Source organism: Ochotona curzoniae, unplaced genomic scaffold (assembly GCF_017591425.1).
Source record: "Ochotona curzoniae isolate NIBS_2020 unplaced genomic scaffold, NIBS_Ocur_1.0 scaffold_2453, whole genome shotgun sequence".
Taxonomy (NCBI): Eukaryota; Metazoa; Chordata; class Mammalia; order Lagomorpha; family Ochotonidae; genus Ochotona; species Ochotona curzoniae.
Window position 1 is genome coordinate 12,147,792 of NW_024467094.1, and position 13,195 is coordinate 12,160,986.

At 51.0% G+C, this 13,195-nt stretch overlaps 1 protein-coding gene across 2 annotated transcripts; it reads left to right on the forward strand.

Annotated features, from left to right (window-relative positions):
- The first annotated feature begins 2,053 nt into the window (after positions 1-2,053).
- On the forward strand, positions 2,054-10,706 carry TLCD3A (TLC domain containing 3A). Of its 2 annotated transcripts, XM_041000602.1 has the most exons (5): positions 2,054-2,175; positions 2,521-2,604; positions 8,447-8,648; positions 9,563-9,658; positions 10,116-10,706. In XM_041000602.1, exons 1-5 carry the CDS (start codon positions 2,054-2,056, stop codon positions 10,383-10,385), a joined length of 774 nt encoding a protein of 257 aa, XP_040856536.1. In that variant the 3' UTR covers positions 10,386-10,706. The 2 variants fall into 2 exon arrangements, with proteins under 2 accessions (XP_040856536.1, XP_040856537.1); XM_041000603.1 differs by lacking the exon at positions 9,563-9,658.
- Positions 10,707-13,195: the final 2,489 nt, after the last annotated feature.

Sequence of the window (13,195 nt, forward strand, 5' to 3'; positions counted from 1 at the left end):
ATCACTTCCGGGTCTCCCACATGGGTGCAGGGTCCCAAGGCTTGGGCCATCTTCCACTGCTTTCTCAGGCCACAAGCAGAGTTGGATGGGAAGTGGGGCAGCCAGGACAGGAACTTGGCATCCATATGTGATCCCAGCTCTTGCAGGTAGAATTTTAAGAAACAGACCCAGGATGCCAGGCCCTAAACTTATCTCTTTTTTAAAGATTTATTTATTTTTATTGAAAAGGCATATATTCAGAGAGGAGGAGAGACAGAGAGGAAGATCTTCCAGCCGATGGTTCACAGCAGGGAGCTAGATGGGAAGCTGGGCTGCTAGAGATTAGAACTGGCGCTCATATGGGATCCTGGCCGTTCAAGGTGAGGACTTTAACTGCTATGCTATCGCGCCGGGCCCTAAACTTATCTTCTAATTCTATTTTCTAAGTGCTTCTGGAAGTACACAGTGCATGCATGTGTGCACATGTGGCATACATACATACATTTATACAGAACAAGGATTTGTTGGGGGGTTAGGTAGTACCTGAAAAGTTTGGTATAAAGCTTGGCATATAATGAGTTCTCAATAAACAACAGGTTTTAAATGTATTAGATATATATTGAGTACCTACAACTTGTAGGGCCTAAGTTGAGTTACAAAAGAAAATGATGCCTTTGGCGTGATAGCCTAGCAGCCAAAGTCCTCGCCTTGCACGCCCAGGATCCCATATGGGCACCAGTTCTAATCCTGGCAGCCCTGCTTCCCATCCAGCTCCCTGCTTGTGGCCTGGGAAAGTAGTCGAGGACGGCCCAAAGCTTTGGGACCCTGCACCCATGTGGGAGACCCGGCAGAGGTTCCTGTCTCCTGGCTTCGGATTGGCTCAGCTCCGGTCATTGGGGCCATTTGGGGAGTGAATCATCGGACGGAAGATCTTCCTCTCTGTCTCTCCTCCTCTCAGTATATCAGACTTTGCAATAAAAGTAAAATAAATATTTTTTTAAAAAGAAAAAAATGTAAGATAAGGTTACTTTGGTACACTTTTTTTAAAACCATGCTTAACTTTTCCAACAATACACATTTTCCTTATACCTTCCGAAGCTCCCTCCACTTGTCCCACATGATTGATGCTGAATGAAAATGATCCATTCAAGTTTAGAGCACCTGGCCAAAGAACTTCAAATAAGGACACGTAGTCAACAACAATAAAAACAGTCACCACACTCTGGAGAGTATCTTGAGCCAGAACCAAAGCCAAGAGCATCAGAGTAGATGGAGTCTGTGGCGGGGCCGAATACTGAACTGTTCCCCAGCAGTTGGCGGCACGAGAAGAAGACATCCACCCCCTCGTGTAGCAAACACAGTTCCTGAAGACTCATGTTCGGAAGCAAGACGTGATGGAGGTGGCCCTAAGCCCGCGACCATCCTTCCTACTCCCAAAGCCGGGGATGCACTCCGCACGGGATCCTGACTAGCCCGGAGGTCTGCGCCCTGCCCAAGTACCTACCTGGCTTTCTCTACCCCGCTCCCGACCTGGCCCTCTTAGTCCGGTGCTGGGGAGGGCAGAAGGTCCACGGGGCGGGGGAGGCGTCCTCAGTGACGGAACAGAGGCCGGGAGTGTCTCAGCCCCCGTGGCCGCTTTGGAGACAGCAACTGCAGCCATCCGTCCCGGCGCAGTGTCTGCGCATTTGGAACCGGCCTGGCTGTGCGCACCAAGGCACCGGCTGGGGAAGCGGCCCCTGGTCCACCACGCAGCCCACCCGCCTGCTGGCCGGAGGAACCCGGGAAACCCTCGGGGGGTGGGGGGGAACCCAGGGGCGGTGGCGGCCGCCAGACCCCGCCCCGCCCCGGCCTGTGCCCTATCGCGGCCGCCGGCCTGGTCACGCGGAGGGCCGCGCTGCGGGCTCCGGGCCAGCGCCCGGCGGCTGCGGGAGTTGCGGTGGACTGGGGCTGGTGCTGGGACGAGGGCGGAGGGTAGGAGTAAGTACGGGCGGGCCGCGCCAGTTCCCCAGCGGCACGCAGCCGACCCGAGCCACGCCGAGCGGCGCCGCGCCAGGCGGCAGGATCCTGAGCACCCATGCTGCTGACGCTGGCCTGGGGCTCTGTCTTCTTCCCTGGACTCTTCGCGTTTTGCACCTGGGCGCTGCGCCGCTCGCGGCCGGAATGGACGGAGACCGACTGCGTGATGATCAGCACCAGGTACCGAGCGCGTGCGAGGGCCGGGGCGCTGCCCATCCCGCCAGTCGCGCGCCACTGTCCAGCGCCCGGCCCCGCGCCGCCGTGGGCGGAAAAGGGGGGCGACAGGAAGCGAGGGGGCCGCCTTCCCTGGCCTGCTCCTCCCGGTGGCTTCACCCTCAGCTTCCCGAAGACCCTCTGCGAACTCCCCCGGAGGGATGGGGTGTGTGTGTGGGGGTAGGGGGAGGACAACCTCTTGAAGCTACTGCTCACCTCACTGCCCTGACATCCCCAGGAGTTTGGCCTCGTGCTGTCCGCAGTACTGGACCGAACATGCCTTCTTTTATTTTCCGTTTCTGCCCTGGTTAGGCTGGTTTCTTCGGTACAGGCTGTGCTAGCCACGGGCTCAGGGATCGTGGTCATCCGTTCCTGCAACGACGTGATCAGCGACAGGTAACATCCAGGCCCTAGAGCGAGAAAAGTACAGGTCCCAGGGCTGGGGAACTCTTGCGGACTGGCTATGTTAGCTGCTACAGGCACTGGTTCTTGACTAGCACTGGCTGGTGGGTAGCTGACTAAGGTGAAAACATGGTCATCACTATCGCTGCCTTTCTCCTCTTCTTTCCTTCAGCATCCCCAGATTAGGAGGAAGTAAACACAAGAAATGCTAGTGAGTCAGGGAGTCGCAGGCACATGCAAGGTGGCTGTTAGAGGTGGTGCGTGGCCCTGGTGGGTCCAGGACTGTTGTTTGCCAAGTGGGAGTATGGCTTTGGGTTCCTGTAGATGATTTCCTTGGGTTTCCACTCCGGAGTGTCCACGGGGCCAGGTATGTCCAGTGCAGGCAATGGAGCCCTTGGGTAGAGAGGAACAGACTCACTCCACTCTCTTGCAAATGCTGCTCTGGTCTTCCCTCTGGACTTGCTTGCTGGTCCTTTTGAAAACAGACCAGTGTGTGTATGTATTGGAGCCCAGGGCAGAGGCAGGTAAAGAAGTGTACATCCGTCTGCAGTCTGAGTCCATCAAGCCATAAATTAAGGCCAGAAAGGTGTGGATTTTAATTAATTTATATATATAATATGATATATATGATATATAATATGATGTTTACATAGCTGACATAGTTGATTAGGGTAGGAAGAGTCAAGGATTAGAAACCATTGTTTCCAAATTTTCTTTTTAATTTCTGTGTCTGAGGGGAAGATGAGGGTGAAGCCACACCCAGCCACCGAACCACCTCAGTACCTGGGGATGGGGAACGGACACCCGATGTCATCCCAGGGTCCCTGATGTGGAACATGAGCCGAGGGTTCTGCTCAGATGGTTTTGATAATTTTGAAATGTTGTTGATCTCCTCGCTCCAAGGATGAGGAAATACTTCCAAGGTCCATTCGCTGACATAGTCCACCTTAGAGTCCACTATTCACCCAGATACTTGCTACCAATGCTTGGCTGGGGTAGTTGACCAATTTGTTCTGTGCTCCTTCCTCTGCACTGGTACCAGATGTCCTCTGCAAGCCCCAGTGGACTGCCATATCCTCTGTGTGCATCTGGGTATCCATCCAGTGCTCTAAGCCATTGAGGAAACCCAGCTCTGACACATGCACTCCACGGTCAGACCACAGATCCTGCAGTTCTCTGGTTGGAGTTCTGAGTCCAGCGGTTCAATTGTGGGGCTCCTCAGTGAAACCTCATCTGAGGTGATCCCAGACCATGGGGTCCAGCTCAGTCTGTCACCCACATTAGCCTATGCACACACTAGCAGTTGCAATTGCTGGGTTAGTTCTGTCTCCAGCCCCATCTCTTACATAAACTAGTGGCTGCTGCAGCCCAGTCCAACCCTGCCCACCACACACGGCCCTCATATATACCAGCGGGAACTGTAGCCTAGTCAGAGTGACCCTCCAATAACCCCTACCAGACCCATCCCCCAACTCTGGCTCTTGTGCTTGCCAGTTTGTGCAGCAGACTGGGTCCAGTCTGTCCCACATTCTGTTCAGCTCTTGTACATGTCAACAGGCATTGAAGCCTAGCTCAACCCAACCAACCCCACACTCATGTCTAGCCAGGCCTGCCCCCAACCGTGGTTCTCGTGTTCACCAGTGGGAGTTGCTGCCTATCAGAGAGGTGCCCACTGTTTTCCTGCTGGACCCACTCCCAGTCCAGGATCTTGCACTCTCCAGGTGGTTCTGCAGTCTAGCTTTACAGGATTTGCCCCCAGTCCCAGCACTTGCCAGCTAATGCTGTGGCAAAGTCCAACCAGACTGCGTTTACTCTAGCATATGTATGCACTAGTGGGTATAGTTGGCCCAACCTAGTTCTCCCCCAACCCAGTTCACATGCAGGCCAACAGGTGTTGTGGCACTGCGCAGCCTGGTCTGCCCCTAGTCTCAGCTCTCATGCTCACCAGTGGGAGCAGTGGCCCAGCAGGGAAGCCCCCGCAACCCCTTATCGGACTTGCAGTCCCTCCCCTTCTGGTCTCTCGTGTACTGATGGGTGTTATCCCCAGTCTGGCATGGCCCACTTCACTTCAGCACCTGACATTGGGTACTGTAGCCTGGCCCAGCCTGGTGTGTCCACAGTTCCAGCTCATGTTGGTGCGTGTTGCCTTCCAGCTCAGCCCAATTAGCTCCCAGTCCTGGCCTTAATATGAACTGGTTGGTGCTGCAGCCCAACTCGGCCCATCCTGCACCCCATTCTGGTTCTCAGATCTGCCAGTGGGTGTTAGGAACTTTCAGCCTGGCCTGCCCCCAGACCTGAGCCACAAGTATGCTGAAGGGTACCATAACCTGGCCTGGTCTGGGCTGCTCCCAGCCTTGATTCCTGCACTCACCTGCAGGGACTGCATCCTGACAGGAATTCCCCAAGCTTCTCTGTCAGGTCTCCTCCCCATGGCAGATGTCATGCACACCAGTAAGTCCTTGGCTCAGACTGACTTAGTCTGCCTCCTGTTCTGGCAGGAACAGCAGCCCTACCGTAGCAGCCCACACCCATTCCGGTTCTTACTGTTGGGTGTTACAGCCCAGCCACACCTGGTCCACGCCCAGACACAGCTCTAGCGTGGCTCAGCAGGAGCTGAGACTAGCTCAGCCCATTCTACACCCACCCTGGCTCTCAAGAGCACCAGTGGGTGCTGGAGTCAAGTTCAGTCTGGCACTCGCCAGACCCAGTCTACACCCATTCCTTGGAGCACTGCAGTTATGTCCAGCCCAGTTTGCCACCCTCAGGATGGTGTGGTTTGTGTAGTATTTGGAACGGAGCCATATAGTGTGTTTTAACCTGCTGCTGTAGAAACACTGTCGCTTCTTCCTGTCAAACCAAAGCATGGTGGGCAGATGTGCCAGGGACAACTAGATAACCCTTCCTCCTCCTTCTCCCCGCTCGGCTTTGCCCCATGCCAGGAAGCAAGGGCACCCTGGCTGAGCATCTGTCTCACTGGGCAGGGATCCTGCTATTAAGATTTCCTTTTTAAGCAGAACCGGTTCCTGGTGATGAACTTGAGCATTTTCCCATCTCATACAACAAGCTTCCTCAGTGCCCCCACTCTGCCAGATCCAATTCCAAACCAGCTTCTTCTGCAATGCTTAAGCCACGATGAAGGCAGAGCCCACTGCAGTCGATGCAGTTAACGTGGAGTGCCAGTGGCAAGCAACCCCTGTGCATTTCAAGAACAGAGTCCCGTGTAATAATGGGCAGTCCCATAGCACTGCTGTATCTGCCTTCAGAACCTGAGTGCTTCTGTGGCTTGAGCATTGGAGCAAGCCTGTTTGGTTTTAGCTTTCTCCTTTCAGGTCTCTTTATGCCTCAGAGTCTTGCTCTACAAAAATGGAAACAGGCACTGTGTTTGTTCGTGTGTTCCCCTGTGCAAGGAGGATGCAGAAGGATGTTTTAGGCACTTCTCTTATCTAAGAAAGGAGGCCTCTGGGCGCCCGTGATGGACACCAGATCTTGTGTTATGATTCGCCTACACTCACTGCTTGCCTTCACATAGCAGTCTATGGAAGGAAAGGGTATCTAGAAATGCCCTCTCCCAGATTTTACACATGGTGTGGTGTGGGGTCAAGGACTCCCATCAGAGTCTTAACGGAGGATAGATGCTTAAAAAGGACTTTATCTTTGATCTCAGAGATGTTTTCTGTTTTGGCACTTTAATTTGGATAGTACTTTCTTTTTTAAAAAAAAGATTCATTTTATTTTTATTGGAAAGTCAGATATACAGAGAGGAGGAGAAACAGAGAGATCTTCTGTCCACTGACTTACTCCCCAATTGGCTGCAACAGCTAGAGCTGCACTGAGCTAGGAACCAGGAGCCTCTTCCAGGTCTCCCACATGGGTGCAGGGTCCTAAGGCTTTGGGCCATCCTCAACTGTTTTCCCAGGCCACAAGCAGGGAGCTGGATGGGAAGCGGGGCAGCCAGGACATGAGCCGGTGCCCATCTGGGATCCTGGTGTGTGTAAGGTGAGAACTTTAGCTGCTAGGCTATTGTACAGGGCCCGGGATAGTACTTTCTATATTTAAGAGGTTTCCAGTTTTTTAAAATCCTAACAATAACTCAGAGAAGTAAGATAGATTGCCGCTTTTGTTTTTACAGAGACAGTAGATTACAGGCTAGTGGTGGCTAAGATTATCATCCAGATCTCTTGTAAGTCTTCAGAGATCCTACCTACGAGTCATGATTTCAGTTCTTACTAAATTGGTACTGTGTGTAAAAATATTAAGCCCAATGTTACACTGAGGAGAGACGTAGCACTTAATTTTCAGCCATGCATTCAGTAGTTATTTTATTTGGGATTCAAGAATGCAACAGAGGGGCAAGCAGACGGCACAGCAGTTGAGATACCACCTGGACCCCCACAGCTCTTATCAGAGTCCTGGGTTCAAGTGCTGCTTCTGCCTCTGATCTAGCCTGCTGCTAAAGTTTGGGGACAGTAGATGATGTCTTAAGGAGCTGGTTTGCTGCTACCCTATGAGAGGTCTGCGATGAGTTCCAGCCTCCCAGCTGTGGCCTGGTATAGACCTGGCTCCTTCTAAGTTTCAAATAAATTTATTTTTTTTTAAAGGAAAGCAACTGAAACTACTGAAGGACAGGATAAATTTTTTTTTTTTTTTTTTTGCCTAGCTGGAAACTAATAAATTTACCTATCGGTGTACCGTGTTTGCCATTACTATTTGTTTTCCTTTATCACATGGTTAATTCGTTATTTAGCTATGCTGTGGCACCTGAGGGGTTATTCAGGAAGACAGACTTGAGTGGCATGCTCTGCAGAGTAAATGAGCAACACTGCATTTCGGGGGACTGGTGCCTTAGGAAATCGCCTCTGAGACCACGTTAAAACACACCTGAGCGGGCCCTGCACTTTACTCTCAGGGGAGAAGACTCAAGCACTTGCAGGGGATACTGACGGAACGGGAGTGTGAGAGTCACAATTTGTTTCTCTGGATACACGGGAGCCCAATAGCAATGTGCCAGTTTGGTAAATCTAATCTGCCCCATCACAGTTCATTCTTTTGTTTAGATGTTTCATATATAGTCCTGTAGAATGCCACCCTGCAGTCACTGCAGACTCTCCTTGCCAGCTGCTGGAGGACACGAGTGAACTGACTCAGTGAACACTTGGTTCCGCCCCGGGATGAGGGCTGAGGAGCCCGGTGTCTGCCACAGGCTCTCTGCTGGTGTCTGACTGCTGGGATGTGGTCCCTGAGCTCCTGGTCTATTGCCAGACTTGCCCCTCCCCGCCCCACCTCCTAAAGAACAGAACAGAACTGGGATCAGCCAGTTTTGCACGGAAAACGGCCATCATGGCTCCCAGAGGCCCCCTAGAGTGGGATTGGTTGCAGTCGGGGGAAAATTTGTGGGTTCAGCAGTTTAAGTCAAGACTCCCAGCTCTTGAGCAACTGAGGAGTTCAACTGGAACGAATGGATTATTTGGGACTTGGGACATTTTCCAAACCAGTTTCTTGGTGGGGCTGCTGAATCATTTCAGATACCTGCATCCCAGTCAGTCTGTGCCACAAAATGCCAAGAACCCATTACAAATGCACAGCTACATCATGCAGGTAGCGACAGCTGCTTCAATACAGTGGGGCGGAGTCGATACCTGTCGTGCCTCTGACGGGCATGGATTTGCCCTGAAGTATGAGATCATGGCCTGCGCCTCTTCTTTATTTCATAAAGTACCTGGAGTAACAGCAGCTTAGGGAGCCAAAAACGGAAGGGACTATGGGAATATGTGGCTTTGAGCCTTCCTGTTCGACATCCATCATGATTTCTCAGGCCCATCCCTGTGCTTTCTTTCAGGCACTGGCTTGCCCGAGAATATGTTTGGTTTTTTATTCCATACATGATCTATGATACTTATGCCATGTACCTCTGTGAGTGGTACCGAACCAGAGACCAGAATCTCAGCCACTCCACCACGTTTCGAAACTTCCTAAGTCAGAACCGCCTCATGATCACGCACCACGCGGTCATTCTGTTTGTCCTTGTACCAGTTGCACAGGTATGGCCTTCCCCGACTGCAGGGCAGCATCAGCCTTGGTCCTCCCTCTCTCCCGGCTGCTCTGCATCCCTCCCCTTGTGCCAGCTGCTTGCACTCAAAGGACACAAATCATTAAATCTGAAGTATACTTGATTGTCACGACCAACTCATTATTTTGAGCCATCCCCTCAGTCCTCTGTGATTTCCTTAGCAGGTGTCAGAAGTTCTGCCAATCAGATATTAATATGATATGAAGTACCAATAGAATACAAAACGGTGCTTCTGTAGTGACACAGTACTGAATGATGTCACAGAAGCACTCAAAAATAGCATTGTGTCTTCTCCCCAGGTCCATGTTTTTCCCGAGAACACCTTCCTAGCCAGAATGGGAGAGGGCAATGAAAAGAACACACACAGTCCTGGGGACCTATGGAGCAGCAGGCACTTCAGAGCTCTGGGCTCTGTCACCTGGATGGAGAGACTGGGCCCTAAAAGAGGTTATTTCTGTCTCAGTGTGGCTGATCGAAAGTTGGTACCACTATGTTAGGCTGCTTTCTTAGAGAAAGGAGGGACCAAGGGTATTATCATTAGGAGGTTTTACTCGATTGCTTTGGGACCCATCATCTACCATATGGCCTGGCACACTTTTTGGACTGGACACAGGTTCAGTGTCCCTGGCATGACTAAGACACACAGAAGTAGGGTTACACATGGCCTTTTGGCAGTAGTGAAAATCCAGAGGCCTCTGGGTGTGTGATGCTCTAAGGGTCTGCATCGATCCAGGGATGCAGCCAACCCAGTGCTGCTGCTCTGAGGCCACCAGAGAGAGCTGTGCTGGCCTGTTGGGCCCTTCCCGGTCTGTTGTGTTCACCCATTCCCAGGCAGGACTTTCCCTCTGGTGTTTTGTCAACCTCTGGCTCTTATTTCATCTGCAGAGACTCCGGGGACACCTTGGGGATTTCTTTGTTGGTTGCATCTTCACTGCAGAACTGAGCACTCCGTTTGTGTCACTTGGCAGAGTTCTGATTCAGGCATGTATAATATATATAATATATATATAAATGGAAGGGCAAACAGAGTGTGGGAGGCCACGGACCCTGCTTTTCCTGTGGAGGGTGGAGGGTTTGGACGCCCTAATGCCAGAGAGTGGAATTGGAGACCCTTCAGTAGACTTCACCATCAGTCTTTCCTGGCGGGGTGGGTGTGTGTTTGTAGGTTTGAGACCTCACTTGTGTTCTCTAATCCACTGTTCTGTTAGTAGGGTGTTCAAGCCAAGTTCAGTGTCATTACTGGAAGATCCAGGAGGTCATATGTATATATAGATGTGATGGCACTCAACCTTCTCTCCAAGTGTGGAATATCTGATGGCCTGGATTAGGATTAGCCCATACACCTGCTTGACTCCTCTTGCAGTGGGACTTGGGCTAAGCATTCCCTGATGCCCCAACCTCTTGGTGACATCGCCTTCTCTTGCCCCTTCTGTTGCAGCTAAAGCAGCAGCACACCCTCCTCTACAAGATGAACGGAATCCTCACGCTGGCCACTTTCCTTTCCTGCCGGATTCTCCTTTTTCCCTTTATGTACTGGGCCTATGGCCAACAGCAGGGGCTAAGCCTGATCCAAGTGCCATTCAATATCCCTTTCTACTGCAATGTGGCCAATGCCTTCCTCATCGCTCCCCAGATCTACTGGTTCTCTCTGCTCTGCAGGAAAGCAGCCCGACTCTTTGATGTTCCCGAGGTCAAAAAGGATGGCTAACCACTCCCACGGGGTCAGGCAGAGAGGCTGCCTCCTCACCATAGCTGCGTCTCACACTCAGCGTTCTGTGGACCAAATTACTACCCTGGATGGTCTCAGCCTTTATATGTTGATAAGCAGATGGATTTGAGTTTTTCTAAAGAAGTATTCACATTGCCTCCCTCTTCTAACCTGCCCTTTTTGCAACAGCATTTTTTTGTCTTAGTAACAACTATTGGATCCTGTCAGGCCTCCACTGGCAGCAAGGTGTTCTCACTGTAAGCCTAAGGATGCATCCTTGGGGTTATCTCCAAAGCTCTGGGAGGTAGAAGCAGGGGTATGACCATCAATGGACCACGGTGATAAGTGGCTGGGCAAATATTGGTGGCCACCAACTCTTTGTGCCACCCAGGGGTGGTCTCCATTTGCATTAAGGTCAACAGAGCGAGTCATGACTTGGTTCCTGAAACAACGTCTGCATGCAGTGTTGGCCTAGGAAAAATCATCGTGGAGAGCTAATTTTTAAAAATTGTTTACTAGATAACCCATGGGTTCTTTGTCTCATCCTCTCATCCCTGTGTCAGCAATGAATTCCCGTATGTACTGACTTCTGATTGGAAGTCTCCCTGGCAGAGGAGGGAAGCAGGGATGGAAACTGACGTGCTTGTATAGGTAAGAGACCAAGAGGTCAACATGGCCTTTGAAGGCAGACTTGCTAAAGAGACCAAGGTGAAATGTGTGGACCTGTTGCAAGCTGTCACAAATGCTATTCTTTGTTTAGCAAGTTCCCTCATGCCCAGCCTTCCCCGTGTCCACACGCCCAGGAAGCTTTCCTAACAGCTATGGGCAAAACATGTGCTGGGTGACACAGCCTTCGACATGGTCCTCTTCATGCGAAGGTCCTCCATCAAGAGAAGGCACATCCAGCTAGCAGAGCGCTTCCCACAGAGCCCCTGGTACGCCTGTTGGTGGTCGGATGCCTGTTCCTATGCTGAGCATACTGCCACTTAGCCCAGAAGGCTGGAGCACAAGAGGGCAACCCGCCTGGTCAAGTATGTCCTGTGGACTGACGCCTTCACCCCATTTGCAAATAGGATTCTCTGGTGCCAGCATTAATCATTCCTTATCAACTAGGGCGGGTTTGAGAGACTGCGACAAGTGAAAAACTAGAATCCTCAAAGTGCCTTTTAATTGTCCATGGTTTCTTAAAGGACTTAATGGTAGGTAACAGTGTCTCAAATTTCGACTGGTTCAGTCTTCAATGGGTGCCATTTATAAAATGTAAAATGCTACAGTTTTTTTTACATGCTATTTTTATTGACTGTATTGGTGTCATTCCCTATGGTGATTAAATTGCACTAATTTCCCAACTTACTCTCATTTGTGAAATACACCATTACCAATTTCCTGTAAGAAGCAATCCTTTGACCCAGCTGGACTGGCTGCTGCGTGCTGACTGCTGATGGCAGTGTGTGTACTGATGCTCTTGGTGTCCAGGAGGGTCTACCCAAGACCTCATCCAGTCCTGTCTCTATGATTCACAACCCCTAGAACTCCCAGAGTCCACGCTAAGTGGTCATGTAACTGTAGGCCCTTCTCTTTATGGGTGAATCCCAACTGGAGCTGAGGCTGAAGCCTAATTGTTAGTCACAGAGCCAGTGTCTACTTTAGTTTTTTTTTTTTTTTAGATATCTGGGCCTGGCCTAGTAACCTAGTGGGAGTCTCACCTTGCATGCACCGGGATCCCATATGTGCACCAGTTCTAATCCCAGTGGCTCTGCTTCCCATCCAGCTCCCTGTTTGTGGCCTGGGAAAGGAGTTGAGGACAGTCCAAAAGCCTTGGGACATTACATCCACATAGCAGACCTGGAAGAAGCTCCTGACTTTGATCAGCTCAACCCCAGCCGTTGCGGCCAGTTGGGGAGTGGACAGAAGATCTTCCCCTCTGTATATCTGACTTTAATAAAAAAACAAATCGTCAGATTTACAGAGGAGGAGAGACAAAGATCTTCCGGTTCACTCCCTAAATGGCCATAATGGCTGAAGCTGGGCGGCCTGAAGCCAGGAGCTGCTTTTAAGTCTTCCATGTAGGTGCAAAGACTCAAGCACTTGGACCATCTTCTGCTGCTCCCAGGCTCATTAGCAGGGAGCTGGGTTGGAAGTAGAGCAGATGAGACTAATCAGTACCCATAAGGGAATGTTGGTACTGCAGATAGAGGGTTAGAGTGCTATGCCACAGAAATGGCCCTGGAACGCCTCCTTTAAAAAAACTTTTAACTTTTTTTATTGGAAAGTCAGATAGGAAGAAAAGAGAGGAAGACAGAGAGGAAGAAAGATCTTCCTTCCACTGATTCATTCCCCAGGTAGCTGCACCTATCAGGAGCCTCTTCCAGGTCTCCCACATGGGAGAGTCCCAAGGCTTTGGGCCATCCTCAACTGCATTCCCAGGCAACAAGCAGGAAGCTGGATAGGAAATGGGGCCACTGAGATTAGAACGGGCACCCATATGGGATCCCGGCACATGCAAGGCAAGAATTTTAGCCGCTGGTTGCCATGCTGGGTCCAGGAATACCCTTTAAAAAATTATTTTTGATGATGTTTACACAGTTGATCAGGGTGGGAAGTGTTGAGGATTAGGGGAAAGTGGGTGAAACCATTATTTGCATACCTTTTTTTCCCCTGTATCAGGGGGAACAGCGGAGATAAGGGAGAAGCCACATCCAGCCTCCCAGCCACCCCAGTACCCAGGTATGGGGAACGGAAATGCCCATTTTGAATACAGTGAAATAAGCATCTTCCCAGCCAGCTCTCTCTTCAGTAACAATACCCCC